Source organism: Triticum dicoccoides, chromosome 7B (genome assembly GCF_002162155.2).
Source record: "Triticum dicoccoides isolate Atlit2015 ecotype Zavitan chromosome 7B, WEW_v2.0, whole genome shotgun sequence".
NCBI classification, from domain to species: domain Eukaryota; kingdom Viridiplantae; phylum Streptophyta; class Magnoliopsida; order Poales; family Poaceae; genus Triticum; species Triticum dicoccoides.
This window is the reverse complement of record NC_041393.1, coordinates 420951260-420967757: the sequence shown is the minus strand read 5'-3', so window position 1 is coordinate 420967757 and position 16498 is coordinate 420951260. Positions and strand designations below refer to the sequence as shown.

Genomic DNA, 16498 nt, shown 5'->3' with positions numbered 1-16498 from the left:
ATGGCCCCTTTGGCCCTCACTAAGTCCGCCACCACACCCTGGTAACCCTGAAAATTTTGTTTACTTGCACAGAATCATCTCAAAGCAACACAAACTTGTCTATAAGTAGCACAAACTTAGAAACCTGCTTTTGCTCTTACATTTAGTTGAACTCCATCTCCACCAACCAAACAAAACTATTGATTGAAAGGAAAAGGGTGTGGCATGAACATCAAAGTCTTCTAGCTATACTTCGATGAACTCAGAGACTTAATCTTTGCAAAATGAAAACCATGGCAGGTACATTTATGGAAACAGGGCGAATGAGCACATGAATGTTGACGAGCTGAATGCCCTGGAGAGGTACTTGGAGATATGGATGTTCAACATCCGCTCCGCAAAGGTAATTCGACTCAAAGCCTATAAATTATTGGAAGATCAACTCTTTTGGGCACCACTAAAACTTTGTTATCTAACAGATGCAGATAATGATTCAAGAGATCCAGGCACTGAAGAGCAAGGCAAGTCAATTAATAACAGTTAACATTTATAAATACCCAAATATCATTGAAAATTTGCTGAAAGTAGAGTTAGATTCTTTATATGCAGGAGGGCATGTTGAAAGCTGCCAACGAAATTCTCCAGGAAAAGGTACCGATTGTATGTATATTGACACATGGAACTGCAAACTAGATTTTGTGTTGTGTACTGCCGTGCAAGCATGGTTGCTGATACCAAAAAATGTGTTCCTGGTTGCAGATAGTAGAACAGCATGGACTGATCGACGTAGGCATGACTATAGCAGATCAGCAGAATGGGCATTTTAGTACAGTCCCACTGTTAGAGGAGATCACTAACCCACTAACTATACTGAGTGGCTATTCTACTTGTAGGGGCTCAGAGATGGGCTATTCCTTCTGATGGTAATAACGCCCTGAGGGACTATTATTAGTGTGTAATGTGGTGGTTAATACTTAACAAAGCTTGCTTTATGTATGGTTTGCTCTGGTACTACTCTCTAATCTATATAGGCCATATTCCCTCAGGAGTGCCCTTAAGGCCTTAAGTATTGTATTGCACTGTGCTTTTACATTACCTAAAGAACTCTTGAGGAGCTCTCATGTTGCTATTTCACATAATCAAGACCTTTGTTTGTGTGTTGCTTCGATTGTTGAGATGTTGCATACTTATTACCCCTTGAGTAACTTGTTTTTACATGGGCACATCGTTTATTTGAATTTGATGCATGATATCAGCTTGGTTCATTAAGCAAATGTGACATGCAAACAAAAACTGTTAGCATTAGGCATGAGAAACCATGCTGGAAAATCACCAGTATCAGATAATTTGACGAGGCATATTTAAAACCTAGTACCAAGGATAGATCCAGCGGCAGCTGAGTTAGAAAACACAGTCTAATTAAACTCAGGGTAGGTGAATGTGCCTACTTACAGAAGTGTTGATACCTATGAAATGCTGATACAACATAGTTTCTCAGGCAACTAAATGCAGTGACGCTTACAACATGACATAGCATCAAAATAATGACCCAAAGAAACACGCAGTGATCAAGTCAGGAAAGGTGGTTCCAGAATTCTCCTATGCAATTGGAATCATAATTACTTGCATTTGGAGAGACAGTCTCTGAACCCCAGATCATAATTCCAGGCCTCAAGACCTACGCTCATATTTTCATACTGAAAACCTGAGTGGAAATGGTTTTGAAGAAAGTAGGCATCTCCGATATTATTTTTACGGTCATTGAATACTTACAGGCCATGTGAGAACTGATAGACTGAAAAGTACTGGCATTTAGTTTTCCATAGGTGCAAACATGAACATCGTAGAGAAACTGAGAGCAAACCCATAGTAGAGAAAATAAAATACATTGTCCAGTTGATTGCCAATATGCACCTTATTGGAAAAAGACTAGGAAGTAAAAACTAGAAATCCCAAACTGGAGACATCATTGTCTTGTCAAACCAGTATGCTGAAACAGGCATAAGCTTATGCAGAAGTCTTCTTCAGTTCTTCTGGCCTGCTCACAGAAGAAGATTTGCAGCAAGTTTAGAATAATCTTGGAAATGTTTGGCAGCGGAAGTAAACAAAATACTTTCATGCAGGCAATATCATCAACAATGGTGCGTTAGCAAGTACTTTCATCAAATTAACAATCATATTTCATCTTATACCTTACCACTACTAATTCACATAAATAGCTTTATGATAAATCCCTAAGATCTTCACATCAACACTACTCAAGATACTATCATATAATGTTCTAGGAGAGCTAAACGGAAACATACAAAACTAAATGGAACATTGTCATACTGTCACTCAACAATCACACTGCCAGAGTCACTATCATATAATGCTTTAAGAAAGCTAAACAGAAACATCCAAAACTAAATGAAACAGTGTCATACTGTCACTCAATTACAATCACAATGCCAGTGTTCTAATGTTCTAAGAAAAATAAACAGAAATACGCAAAGCTCAATGAGATATTGGCATGCAGCTGTACGCAGCCACTTGACCATGGCAATTCATACTACATGATTCACTCTTATATAATATAATTGTTTTGTGAGAGCTAAACAGAAACATGTCAACCTAAACGAAACACTGTCATGCATTTACTGGACTATGATCAGGTGCAAGTTGATGAGTATCATCATGCTGAAACTGATACAACCACACCATATCCTTCTAGCGTTCCTAGTTCACTCAGACAACACTTCACCAACACCATATAATTGCAGTCCGAAAACACAATTCACTCAAACGGCATATCATCAATACCACATAGTCACAGCCCAAAATCCAAATTTACTCAAGTGGCATAGCATCAAGACCTCCCAGTCAAAACTTCTGACCAGGAACCGATGGAATCACTATCATAATGTTCTATTACACAAAGTGGGATGGCATACATGTTAACATGCAACATGCCGCCTCTTGGAATTGGGTCACACAATGAGGATAAACAGAAGGGAGTAGTATGTGGAACGAAGCCAGAATAAAGTAACACACCTGAGACCTTGTCCTCCCACCAGTAGATGAACCTGAGGTTGGCCCCCTGCTTGTCCATCTTGTAGAGCTCGTACCAGTGCTCGGCCACCTCCGACCCGAGCACGGCTCCAGTGAGCGCTCCGAACCCGGTCGCCAGCACGACACCTACAGGCAAGGCAGTCAGCCACGGATCAAGTCCCCACCGCATCTCGATCAGCCACAGCAGGAACTACAACGCGTGCAAGCCCAGAATCAAGATCGATCGAGAGATTTTTCGTACCGTGCGGGCTCTTGGAGTACTTGAAGGCAACGCCGCCGAGGTGCGCGGCGCCGGCCAGGGCCCCGCCGAGCGCGAACTTCCTGGACTCCCTCAGGGCCTTAAGCTGGAAACGGATCTCTGTAATTTAGAGCGGGGAGGAAGGGAAAGATCGGGATCGGGTTGCGGGAGAGGGCAGGGCAGGGAGATACCTGCGGGCCGTAGACGGGGTCGGAGGCGATGAACTCTTCGACGTCGGCGTCGGACCACTTGGGGAGGGGCTGGTCGCGGCCGTAGACCTTCTTGAAGTAGTCGAGGAAGGCGAAGTTGCGCGCCCAATGCTGCTTCACGCCCTCAAAGTGCTCGCCGATCCCCATCGCCGCCGCCGCCGCTGCTTCGCTGCGATTCGATCGATTCCACGGTGAGCTTTTCTCGTTTCTCTCCTTGGGGAAAAGGTTAGAGAAGGAAGGCTAATAAATGGGCTGGCTAAGACCCAGATGGGCCAGAATAGCCTACATGGGCTGGCTAGAGAAGGTTTAGTAATGGGCTGGCTACGACCCAGATGGGCTAGAATGGCCTACATGAAATTACGGGGATGAGTTTTTTTCACATGAGCTTGCAAATTGTGGGTCTGTTTGGTTGATGCCCTCGGCTTCATGCCAGGCAAAAAAATGATGCCTGGTAGCCTGGAGAAAAGGGAAAATGTGTCTGGTCAGGCTTGCCTGTGCACCTGCTGTTTGGTTGAACGCCTTGCCTAGCACACATATGTACACAATAAAAAATCAGCATGTCAGGTTGAGTTGACGGCAGTGAGCGTGCAAACCATAGATAATCACATTCACATGCAGGTGCACTAATTAATCCCGGGTGGCATTAGCTTGGAAGCCAGGCGTCCAAATTCATCGGTCTGAGCCAGGCTAAGCAAAACAAAAATGCTACACCTACGTAATGTGTTTGTTCTGTACGTAAACTTCCTTTCTAACTAATCAATCAGCCCCCTGATTTCTTAGGTGGGCCCCCGTCCTGCTAATCACCAGTTAAAGCTGGCCACGTCTTCTACGTAAGCAAATCACCACGTAACATTACGTGGGTGTAGCAAAGCTCTAAGCAAAATGCCTGCCAGGCTATTAGTTCCAGGCCAGGGAGGTATCCGATATTCCAGGCCTCTAACAAAACAATATCCAGGCACATCTCAGGCAAGTCTCAGGCCAGGCAATTGTTCTCCAGGTTTGGAAGCAAACACACCGTGTATTACCTTCATTCCTTAATATAAGACATTGGGTCAGTTTAAAATTACCCAATTGGTAAGTGTCACATGTGTGACATGAAGCACTCTGGTCCTGACGTTTTTTATAACTAAAATTGTCATCCAAAAAGAAAAAAACAAACCTCCCCAAAAAACTAAAACTTGCCATCCGAAAAATAAATTTGCCATGCTTGACAACTAGAGTTGCCATTCTCGCGTCACTAAACTTGCCATCAGAAACATTCGGAATTGCCATGTGTTCGTGCCACACGTATGCCACTTATCAGGGTCCTAAAATTAAAACCCAACGTCTTATATTAAGGAATGGAGGTAACCGTTTTTTTTTGTGTGGGAGCTTGCAAATTGTAGTTGACCACTCAAAAGAATATACAAATCATAGAGTTTTTTTTTTGAAAAAATGCCTCTTGGCCCATTTATTGCAATATTGTTACAAGAAGCATGACAAACATGAGTGGATTATCATCCCAAAATAAACTACACTTTGAATCATAAGCATGCCTTGCGGTAGAATGAGCCACCTTATTGGCACTCCTTGAACAATGTGGGAATGAGACTGTTCCAATTATCCGAGCTCTCACAAAACACTCATATGTAGTTACAGAACATGGGTTAGGACTTCCATATCACCATTACATAGCTGAATAATATCCAAAGAGTCGGATTCGATGATAATTGGGGAGCACCCTAATTGTTCGAGGGGGGAAAGACCATTTTCCATTGCAAAAGCCTCTGCAGAAGCTGCACTAGCAGTTTGAAATAGCTAAGCAATGATACCTACAACAGCCTCAGCGTGATCATTGTGTAATACAACACTCGTAGCACCCATACCATCCTCGAAATAAGCAACATCGTTGTTCAGTTTTATAGGATTCATGGGGAAGTTTTGACCATGGTATTTCATGATTCGAACTGATGAGTGATTTGATGAGAAAGCTTGTATAGCAGATGCAAACCTAGCTGGGGAGGCCTTTGTTTCTCCATTAACCATCTCCCTTCTTTGCCACCATATTGTATCAAGCTTTCACTGCAACTAATTCTTTAACTGTATGTGACCAAGCACAATAGATTTATTTAGAGGTTTGCACATAATTTCCTCAGGGACAATGGATTTCGACTGGTCAGCTGTGAGCGCATGTTCAATTATATAAAAAATGCCAAGGGATTGATATGTCTCCAACGTATCTACTTTTCCAAACACTTTTGCCCTTGTTTTGGACTCTAACTTGCATGATTTGAATGAAACTAACCCGGACTGACGCTGTTTTCAGCAGAACTGCCATGATGTTGTTTTATGTGCAGAAAAGAAAAGTTCTCGGAATGTCCTGAAAATCCACGGATGCACTTTTTGGAATTAATAAGAATTTCTGGGCGAAAGAAATACACCAGGGGGCCCACACCCTGTCCACGAGACAGGTGATGAAGTCATGTACCTAGGGTAGGGTCATGAACCTGTCTAAGGTACCCTCCCCAAGGACATCTTTTAGAAGAAGCCGTCCTCCAGTCGACCAAGAGGAACTCCACCCGACGGACTAGAAGACACTCGACGAACCTGAAGACACTCGACCATGAAGACTCACTCGACCATCAGGAGTTCAAGATCTACTTTGTATCCAAACGGTCTGTAATTAAGTAGTCTTAATGGTCATGATGACACTTTATGTAGGGTGTTACCAGTAACGCCAGACCTTAATGTACTTTAACCCTCTGCTACGTGGGCTGGCTGGGGTCTTGGCGTCCTCTATATAAGCCACCCCCTCCACTGGTAGAAGAGTTCGCACCCCTGTAACTCTCACACACATAATCCAGTCGACCGCCTCCGGGCTCCAAGACGTAGGGCTGTTACTTCCTCCGAGAAGGGCCTGAACTCGTAAAACACTTGTGTGCACAACTGCTCCATAGCTAGGATCTTGCCTCTCCATACCTACCTCCTATTCTACTGCCAGACTTAGAACCACGACAGTTGGCGCCCACCTTGGGGCACGTGTCTTAGCGACTTGTTGGAGAAGTTGCAATCTTTTCAATTCCCATCATCATGGTTTCGGGTGGAGTTTTGGTTGAGGGCCGCGAGATCCGTCTCGGCGCGCTCACATTCGTCGCCGACGACTTTTCCTGGCTGCAGGAGGCTCCGCTCGACATGGATGCGCTCCCAGTCCGCGGAGCTACGCACTTTCGAGCATGCGTCCGCGGCGTCCTTCTGCGGCAACCGTCGACTCAGTATCGACCGGTTTTCGTGTCATCCTCCCTCCCAGCTTCCCGCCGGCATAAGCGCTCTGGTCGGTCGAGGCTTCAGCGGTGGGTGAGGCACGCAGTGGCTCGCCAGTCGACCACTGCCCAAGTCGTGGCAACCGAGCCCGACGAATCTCTCTACGGCCTGTTCGACCTGTCGACTGGCTCCGCAGAGACTGCATCCGAGTGCGACAGCAGTGATCCGGCGGCGGAGGTCCTGATGGTCAATGGGCCGCACGTTCCCCCGGCTTTCCTGGCATCGAGGGAGGCAACGGCGGAGGCGATCCGTCGCACGACCATGAGGAGTACCGTCCCGAGCCCCTCGACTCGCAGCAGAGGGAAGAGCTTCGCCGCCGGAACATGGATGCGCTTCATACTCCGGTCGTTGGAGAAACCCCTGAAGCTCGCGCCTTAGAGGACGCGCGCTTGGCCAACCTGGCTGAGCGCACTCGACTGGAGAACCTTCAGCGGGCACTCGACGAGCGCGCGCGGCAACGGATTCCAGACTCCAGTCGACACCAACTCTTTAAACCTCCGACTCAGGTATACCGCACTCTGATCCAGAATTTGGCAGCTGCAACACGTATAGCAGAGTCGATTCAGCCTTCCTAGTCAGAGGCTGGCAGAGGCTTGATGCAGATCAGGGATTTGCTCCGGGCAGCAGGAGATCAGAATTCGGCTGTGTCGCAGTCGCGGAACAGGATTCATAGCAGGTCCGTGGCGGCGAATACTGTCCAGTCGGCTCATAGCCCCAGATCGCCCCCGAGGCGTGAAGGGCATGGCGACCGACACGATCAGTACAGGAACTATGAGCAGTATGATCACCGAGTCGATCGCAACGATCGACGTCGAGTGCCCACTCCTCCCCGAAGGGGTGGATCGTATATGCCTCGACAGCAGGATGACAAACGCCAGCACAGTGGCGGGCGAAGAATTCCAGTTGACCCAAGGGAACCAGGCTTTGATGCGAGATCCATCATCGTTCAAGGTCTGGTCGACCGGAACAGAGCCCACAGAGAGGGTAATGACAGAGATGTGCCCACCAGCAGCCGAGTGCACGTCTCCGGACCAGAGTGTTTCAGCAAAGCCATCAGAGCCGCGGTGATTCCTCCCAACTTCAGGTTGGCGACTGGAGTCAGCAAGTTCAATGGTGAGTCCAAGCCTGATACTTGGCTTGAGGACTACCGAGTGGCTGTTCAGATCGGCGGTGGAAATGACGAGGTGGCCATGAAGCATCTGCCTCTCATGTTGGAAGGGTCAACCAGGGCATGGCTGAATCAGTTGACACCCAGCAGCATCTACACATGGGAGGACCTCTCCCGAGTGTTTGTCAGGACGTTCGAAGGGACGTGCAAGCGACCAGCGGGACTGACAGAGCTGCAATCTTGTGTACAGAAGTCGAATGAGACTCTAAGGGATTACATCCAGAGATGGATCACACTGCATCACACAGTAGAAAATGTATCTGATCACCAGGCAGTTTGCGCCTTCAAGGAGGGCGTAAAGTACAGAGAGCTAAGCCTAAAATTTGGTCGAACCGGAGACATGTCTCTGAGTCGAATGATGGAAATAGCCACCAAATATGCCAATGGTGAGGAAGAGGATCGGCTCCGGAGCGGCAAGCACAAGTCAGTCGCCCAGGACACCGGAGGCGGAAATTTCAGTCGGAAGCAAAAGCGTAAAGTCGAGCCAGCCGCTCCTGGAGAAGCCTTGGCCCTGAACCAAGGAAAGTTCAAAGGGAAACCCAAGGGGCCTTGGAACCCCAAGAAAGTAAAACATAAAGAAGAAAATGACGTGTTGGATTTACCATGTCACATCCACACCAAGAAAGACGAAGAGGGTAATTTCATCTACCCGAAGCATACCACTCGACAGTGTCGACTCCTGATACAGCAGTTCCAAGGGAAGTAGCCCAAGGGCAAAGAAAAAGAGTCGGACAAGGTTGAGGACAGGGAGGATAGTGACGAGGAATATCCGCAGGTCAATTCCACCTTGATGATTTTTGCTGATGTTGAGAGCAAAAACCGACTGAAAGTTATAAACCGAGAGGTCAATATGGCTGCTCCGTCAACACCCAATTACCTGAAGTGGTCTCAGATTGCCATTACATTCGACCAATCTGACCACCCCACGCACATAGCTGTTGGGGAACGTAGTAATTTCAAAAATTACCTACGCACACGCAAGATCATGGTGATGCATAGCAACGAGAGGGGAGAGTGTAATCTACATACCCTTGTAGACCGAAAGCGGAAGCGTTAGAACAACGCGGTTGATGTAGTCGTACGTCTTCACGGCCCGACCGATCAAGCACCGAAACTACGGCACCTCCGAGTTCTAGCACACGTTCAGCTCGATGACGTCCCTCGAACTCCGATCCAGCCGAGTGTCGAGGGAGAGTTCCGTCAGCACGACGGCGTGGTGACGATCTTGATGTTCTACCGTCGCAGGGCTTCGCCTAAGCACCGCTACAATATTATCGAGGAAGACTATGGTGGAAGGGGGCACCGCACACGGCTAATAGATCTCAATGATCAATTGTTGTTGTGTCTTTGGGGTGCCCCCCTGCCTCCATATATATAGGAGCAAGGGGGGAGGTGGCCGGCCTATGGAGGAGGCGCACCAAGGGGGGAGTCCTACTCCCACCGGGAGTAGGACTCCTCCTTTCCTTGTTGGAGAAGGAAAGAGGAGGAGTAGGACTCCTCCTTTCCTTGTTGGAGAAGGAAAGAGGAGGAGAGAGAGAAGGAAAAGTGGGCTGCCCCCCTTGTCCAATTCGGACCAGAGGGGGGGGGGGGGCAGGCCTCCTTCCTTTTGGCCTCTCTCCTCTATTCCCGTATGGCCCAATAAGGCCCATATACTCCCTGGCGAATTCCCGTAACTCTCCGGTACTCCGAAAAATACTTGAATCACTCGGAACCTTTACGAAGTCCGAATATAGTCTTCCAATATATCGATCTTTACGTCTCGACCATTTCGAGACTCCTCGTCATGTCCCCGATCTCATCCGGGACTCCGAACTCCTTCGGTACATCAAAACTCATAAACTCATAATATAACTGTCATCGAAACCTTAAGCGTGCGGACCCTACGGGTTCGAGAACAATGTAGACATGACCTAGAACTATTCTCGGTCAATAACCAATAGCGGAACCTGGATGCTCATATTGGCTCCTACATATTCTGCGAAGATCTTTATCGGTCAAACTGCATAACAACATACGTCGTTCCCTTTGTCATCGGTATGTTACTTGCCCGAGATTCGATCGTCGATATCCAATACCTAGTTCAATCTCGTTACTGGCAAGTCTCTTTACTCGTTACGTAATGCATCATTCCGTAACTAACTCATTAGCTACATTGCTTGCAAGGCTTATAGTGATGTGCATTACCGAGAGGGCCCAAAGATACCTCTCCGACAATCGGAGTGACAAAACCTAATCTCGAAATACGCCAACCCAACATGTACCTTTGGAGACACCTGTAGTACTCCTTTATAATCACCCAGTTACTTGTGACGTTTGGTAGCACCCAAAGTGTTCCTCCGTTAAACAGGAGTTGCATAATCTCATAGTTACAGGAACATGTATAAGTCATGAAGAAAGCAACAACAACATACTAAACAATCAAGTGCTAAGCTAACGGAATGGGTCAAGTCAATCACATCATTCTCCTAATGATGTGATCCCGTTAATCAAATGACAACTCTTTTGTCCATGGTTAGGAAACATAACCATCTTTGATAAACGAGCTAGTCAAGTAGAGGCATACTAGTGACACTATGTTTGTCTATGTATTCACACATGTATTATGTTTCCGGTTAATACAATTCTAGCATGAATAATAAACATTTATCATGGTATAAGGAAATAAATAATAACTTTATTATTGCCTCTAGGGCATATTTCCTTCAGTCTCCCACTTGCACTAGAGTCAATAATCTGTATGTGATTAATACCCATAGTTCACATCGTCATGTGATCAACACCCAAAGGGTTTACTAAAGTCAATAATCTAGTTCACATCGCTATGTGATTAACACCCAAAGAGTACTAAGGTATGATTATGTCTTGCTCGTGAGAGAAGTTTAGTCAACGGGTCTGTCATATTACAGAGTCGTATGTATTTTGCAAATATTCTATGTCTACAATGCTTTGCACGGAGCTACTCTAGCTAATTGCTCCCATTTTCAATATGTATCCAGATTGAGACTTAGAGTCATCTGGATCGGTGTAAAAGCTTGCATCGATGTAACTCTTTACGACGAACTCTTTTATCACCTCCATAATCGAGAAACATATCCTTATTCTACTAAGGATAATTTTGACCAATGTCCAGTGATCTACTCCTAGATCACTATTGTACTCCCTTGCCAAACCAGGGCAGAGTATACAATAGGTCTGGTCCATAGCATGGCATACTTTTATAGAACCTATGACTGATGCATAGGGAATGACTTTCATTCTCTTTCTATTTTCTGTCGTGGTCAGGTCTTGAGTCTTACTCAATTTCACACCTTTGCAACACAGGCAAGAACTCTTTCTTTGTCTGTTCCATTTTGAACTATTTCAAAATCTTGACAAGGTATGTACTTATTGAAAAACTTATCAAGCATCTTGATCTATCTCAATAGATCTTGATGCTCAATATGTAAGCAGCTTCACCGAGGTCTTTCATTGAAAAACCTTTTATTTAAGTATCCTTTTATGCTATCCAGAAATTCTATATCATTTCCAATCAACAATATGTCTTGCACATATAATATCAGAAATGCTACAGAGCTCCCACTCACTTTCTTGTAAATACAGGCCTTTCCAAAAGTCTGTATAAAACCATATGCTTTGATCAACTCATCAAAGCGTATATTCCAACTCCGAGATGCTTGCACCAGTCCATTGATGGATCGTTGGAGCTTGCACAGTTTGTTAGCACCTTTAAGATTGACAAAACCTTCTGGTTGCATCATATACAACTCTTCTTTAATAAATCCATTAAGGAATGCAGTTTTGACATCCATTTGCCAGATTTCATAAAATATGGCAATTGCTAACATGATTCGGACAGACTTAAGCATCGTTACGAGTGAGAAAATCTCATCGTATTCAACACTTTGAACTTGTCGAAAACCTTTCGCAACAAGTCGAGCTTAGTAGATAGTAACACTACTATCAATGTCCGTCTTCCTCTTGAAGATCCATTTATTTAACATGGCTTGTTGATCATCGAGCAAGTCAATCAAAGTCCATACTTTGTTCTCATACATGGATCATATCTCAGATTTTATGGCCTCAAGCCATTTCGTGGAATCTGGGCTCATCATCGCTTCCTCATAGTTCGTAGGTTCATCATGGTCTAGTAACATGACTTCCATAACATGATTACCGTACCACTCTGGTGCGGATCTTACTCTGGAAGACCTACGAGGTTTGGTAGCAACTTGATCTGAAGTTTCATGATCATCATCATTAACTTCCTCACTAATTGGTGTAGGAATCACTGGAACTGATTTCTGTGATGAACTACTTTCCAATAAGGGAGAAGGTACAATTACCTCATCAAGTTCTACTTTCCTCCCACTCACTTCTTTCGAGAGAAACTCCTTCTCTAGAAAGGATCCATCTTAGCAACGAATCTTGCTTTCGGATCTGTGATAGAAGGTGTACCCAATAGTTACCTTTGGGTATTCTATGAAGACACACTTCTCCGATTTGGGTTCGAGCTTATCAGGTGAAAACTTTTTCACATAAGCATCGCAGCCCCAAACTTTAAGAAACGATAACTTTGGTTTCTCGCCAAACCACAGTTCATAAGGCGTCGTCTCAACAGATTTTGATGGTGCCCTTTTTAAAGTGAATGCAACTGTCTCTAATGCATAACCCCAAAATGATAGTGGTAAATTGGTAAGATACATCATAGATCGCACTATATCCAATAAAGTATTGTTATGACGTTCAGACACACCATTAAGCTGTGGTGTTCCAGGTGGCATGAGTTTGTGAAACTATTCCACATTGTTTTAATTGAAGACCAAACTCGTAACTCAAATATTTGTCTCCGCGATCAAATTGCAGAAACTTTATTTTCTTGTTACGATCATTCTCCACTTCACTCTGAAATTCTTTGAACTTTCCAAATATTTCAGACTTGTGCTTCATTAAGTAGATATACTCATATCTGCTCAATTCATCTTGTGAAGGTCAGAAAATAATGATACCCGCCACGAGCATCAACATTCATTGGACCGTATACATCGGTATGTATTATTTCCATCAAGTCTAGCTCGTTCCATTGTTCCGGAGAACGGAGTTTTAGTCATCTTGCCCAAAAGGCACGGTTCGCAAGCATCAAATGATTCATAACCAAGAGATTTCAAAAATCCATCTTTATGGAGTTTCTTCATGCGCTTTACACCGATATGAACCAAACGGCAGTGCCACAAATAAGTTGCACTATCATTATCAACTTTGCATCTTTTGACATCAATATTATGATTATGTGTATCACTACGATCGAGATCCAACAAACTATTTTCATTGGGTGTATGACCATCGAAGGTTTTATTCATGTAAATAGAACAACAATTATTCTTTGACTTTAAATGAATAACTGTATCGCAATAAACATGATCAAATCATATTCATGCTCAACGCAAACGCCAAATAACATTTATTTAGGTTTAACACTAATCCCGAAAGTATAGGGAGTGTGCGATGATGATCATATCAATCTTGGAACCACTTCCAACACACATCGTCACTTCACCCTCAACTAGTCTCTGTTTATTCTGTAACTCCTGTTTCGAGTTACTAATATTTAGCAACCGAACAAGTATCAAATACTCAGGGGCTACTATAAACACTAGTAAGGTACACATCAATAACCTGTATATCAAATATACCCTTGTTCACTTTGCCATCCTTCTTATCCACCAAATATTCAGGGTATTTCCGTTTCCAGTGACCATTTCCTTTGCAGTGTAAGCACTCAGTTTCAGGCTTTGGTTCAGCTTTGGGCTTCTTCGTGGGAGTGACAACTTGCTTGTCATTCTAGTTGAAGTTCCCTTTCCTTCCCTTTGCCCTTTACTTGAAACTAGTGATCTTTGTCAACCATCAACACTTGATGCTCTTTCTTGATTTCTACCTTCATCGATTTCAACATCACGAAGAGCTCGGGAATCGTTTTCGTCATCCCTTGCATTATAGTTCATCACGAAGTTCCAGTAACTTGGTGATGGTGACTAGAGAACTCTGCCAATCACTATCTTATCTGGAAGATTAACTCCCACTTGATTCAAGTGATTGTAGTACTCAGACAATCTAAGTACTTGCTCACTAGTTGAGCGATTCTCCTCCATCTTTTAGCCATAGAACTTGTTGGAGACTTCATATCTCTCAACTCGGGTATTTGCTTGAAATATTAACTTCAACTCCTGGAACATCTCATATGGTCTATGACGTTCAAAACGTCTTTGAAGTCCCGATTCTAAGCCGTTAAGTATGGTGCACTAAACTATCAAGTAGTCATCATATTGAGCTAGCCAAACGTTCATAACATCTGCATCTGCTCCTGCAATAGGTCTGTCACGTAGTGGTGCATTAAGGACATAATTCTTCTATGCAGCAATGAGGATAAACCTCAGATCACGGATCCAATCCGCATCATTGCTACCAACATCTTTCAACTTAGTTTTTCTCTAGGAACACATATAAAAACATAGGGAAGCAAAAACATAGGGAAGCAACAACGCGAGCTATTGATCTACAACATAATTTGCAAAATACTACCAGGACTAAGTTCATGATAAATTAAAGTTCAATTAATCATATTACTTAAGAACTCCCACTTAGATAGACATCCCTCTAATACTCTAAGTGATTACGTGATCCATATCAACTACACCATGTCCGATCGTCACGTGAGATGGAGTAGTTTCAACAGTGAACATCAATATGTTGATCATATCTACTATATGATTCACGCTCGACCTTTCGGTCTCCGTGTTTCGAGGCCATATCTGTTATATGCTAGGCTCGTCAAGTTTAACCTAAGTATTCCGCGTGTGCAACTATTTTGCACCCATTGTATTTGAACGTAGAGCCTATCACACCCGATCATCACGTGGTGTCTCAGCATGAAGAACTTTCGCAACGATGCATACTCAGGGAGAACACTTCTTGATAATTTAGTGAGAGATCATCTTAAAATGCTACCGTCAAACTAAGCAAAATAAGATGTATAAAAGATAAACATCACATGCAATCAATATAAGTGATATGATATGGCCATCATCATCTTGTGCTTGTGATCTCCATCTCCAAAGTACTGTCATGATCTCTATCGTTACCGGCACGACACCATGATCTTCATTATCTTGATCTATATCAATGTGTCGTCACATGGTCATCTCGCCAACTATTGCTCTTGCAACTATTGCTATCGTATAGCGATAAAGTAAAGCAATTATTTGGCACTTGCATCTTATGCAACAAAGAGACAACCATAGGGCTTCTGCCAGTTGCCGATAACTTCAACAAAACATGATCATCTCATACAACAACTTATATCTCATCACGTCTTGACCATATCACATCACAGCATGCCCTGCAAAAACAAGTTAGACATCCTCTACTTTGTTGTTGCAAATTTTACGTGGCTGCTACGGGCTGAGCAAGAACCGTTCTTACCTATGCATCAAAACCACAACGATAGTTCATCAAGTTAGTGCTGTTTTAACCTTCTCAAGGACCGGGCGTAGCCACACTCGGTTCAACTAAAGTTGGAGAAACAGACACCCGCTAGTCACCTGTGTGCGAAGCACGGCGGTAAAACCAGTCTCGCGTAAGTGTACGCGTAATGTCGGTCCGGGCCGCTTCATCCAATAATACCGCTGAACCAAAGTATGACATGCTGGTAAGCAGTATGACTTGTATCGCCCACAACTCACTTGTGTTCTACTCGTGCATATGACATCTACGCATAAAACCTGGCTCTGATACCACTGTTGGAGAACGTAGTAATTTCAAAAATTACCTACACACACGCAAGATCATGGTGATGCATAGCAATGAGAGGGGAGAGTGTAATCTACATACCCTTGTAGACCGAAAGCGGAAGCGTTAGAACAACGCGGTTGATGTAGTCGTACGTCTTCACGGCCCGACCGATCAAGCACCGAAACTACGGCACCTCCGAGTTCTAGCACACGTTCAGCTCGATGACGTCCCTCGAACTCCGATCCATCCGAGTGTCGAGGGAGAGTTCCATTAGCACGACGGCGTGGTGATGATCTTGATGTTCTACCGTCACAGGGCTTCGCCTAAGCACTGCTACAATATTACCGAGGAAGACTATGGTGGAAGGGGGCACCGCACACGGCTAATAGATCTCAAGGATCAATTGTTGTTGTGTCTTTGGGGTGCCCCCCTGCCCTCATATATATAGGAGCAAGGGGGGAGGTGGCCGGCCTATGGAGGAGGCGCACCAAGGGGGGAGTCCTACTCCCACTGGGAGTAGGACTCCTCCTTTCCTTGTTGGAGAAGGAAAGAGGAGGAGTAGGACTCCTCCTTTCCTTGTTGGAGAAGGAAAGAGGAGGAGAGGGAGAAGGAAAAGTGGGCTGCCCCCCTTGTCCAATTCGGACCAGAGGGGGGGGGGGCGCAGGCCTCCTTCCTTTTTGCCTCTCTCCTCTATTCCCGTATGGCCCAATAAGGCCCATATACTCCCCGGCGAATTCCCGTAACTCTCCGGTACTCCGAAAAATACCT

The 16498-nt window shown here is 44.7% G+C and overlaps 2 protein-coding genes across 3 annotated transcripts in view; one reads left to right on the top strand and one right to left on the bottom strand.

The window, feature by feature from the left end:
• The window catches only part of LOC119337926 (MADS-box transcription factor 26), a 2460-nt gene extending 1313 nt beyond the window's left edge, over positions 1-1147 (top strand). The window contains exons 4-7 of one of the 2 annotated variants that reach the window (XM_037610196.1): positions 280-382; positions 459-500; positions 574-630; positions 739-1147. In XM_037610196.1, the coding sequence (XP_037466093.1) occupies positions 280-382; positions 459-500; positions 574-630; positions 739-900 (364 nt within the window). In that variant the 3' untranslated portion in view covers positions 901-1147. The remainder of the gene's footprint in view (positions 1-279; positions 383-458; positions 501-573; positions 631-738) is intronic. The other variant, XM_037610197.1, reaches the window with a different exon arrangement.
• A 554-nt stretch (positions 1148-1701) lies between these two features.
• Positions 1702-3707, bottom strand: LOC119338226 (succinate dehydrogenase subunit 6, mitochondrial). The gene is made up of 4 exons (XM_037610527.1): positions 3460-3707; positions 3272-3374; positions 3013-3156; positions 1702-2017 (listed from the first exon to the last, which is right to left on the bottom strand). The coding sequence occupies exons 1-4, from the start codon at positions 3622-3624 to the stop codon at positions 2004-2006; spliced, it is 426 nt and encodes a 141-aa protein (XP_037466424.1). The 5' UTR covers positions 3625-3707; the 3' UTR covers positions 1702-2003.
• Positions 3708-16498: the final 12791 nt, after the last annotated feature.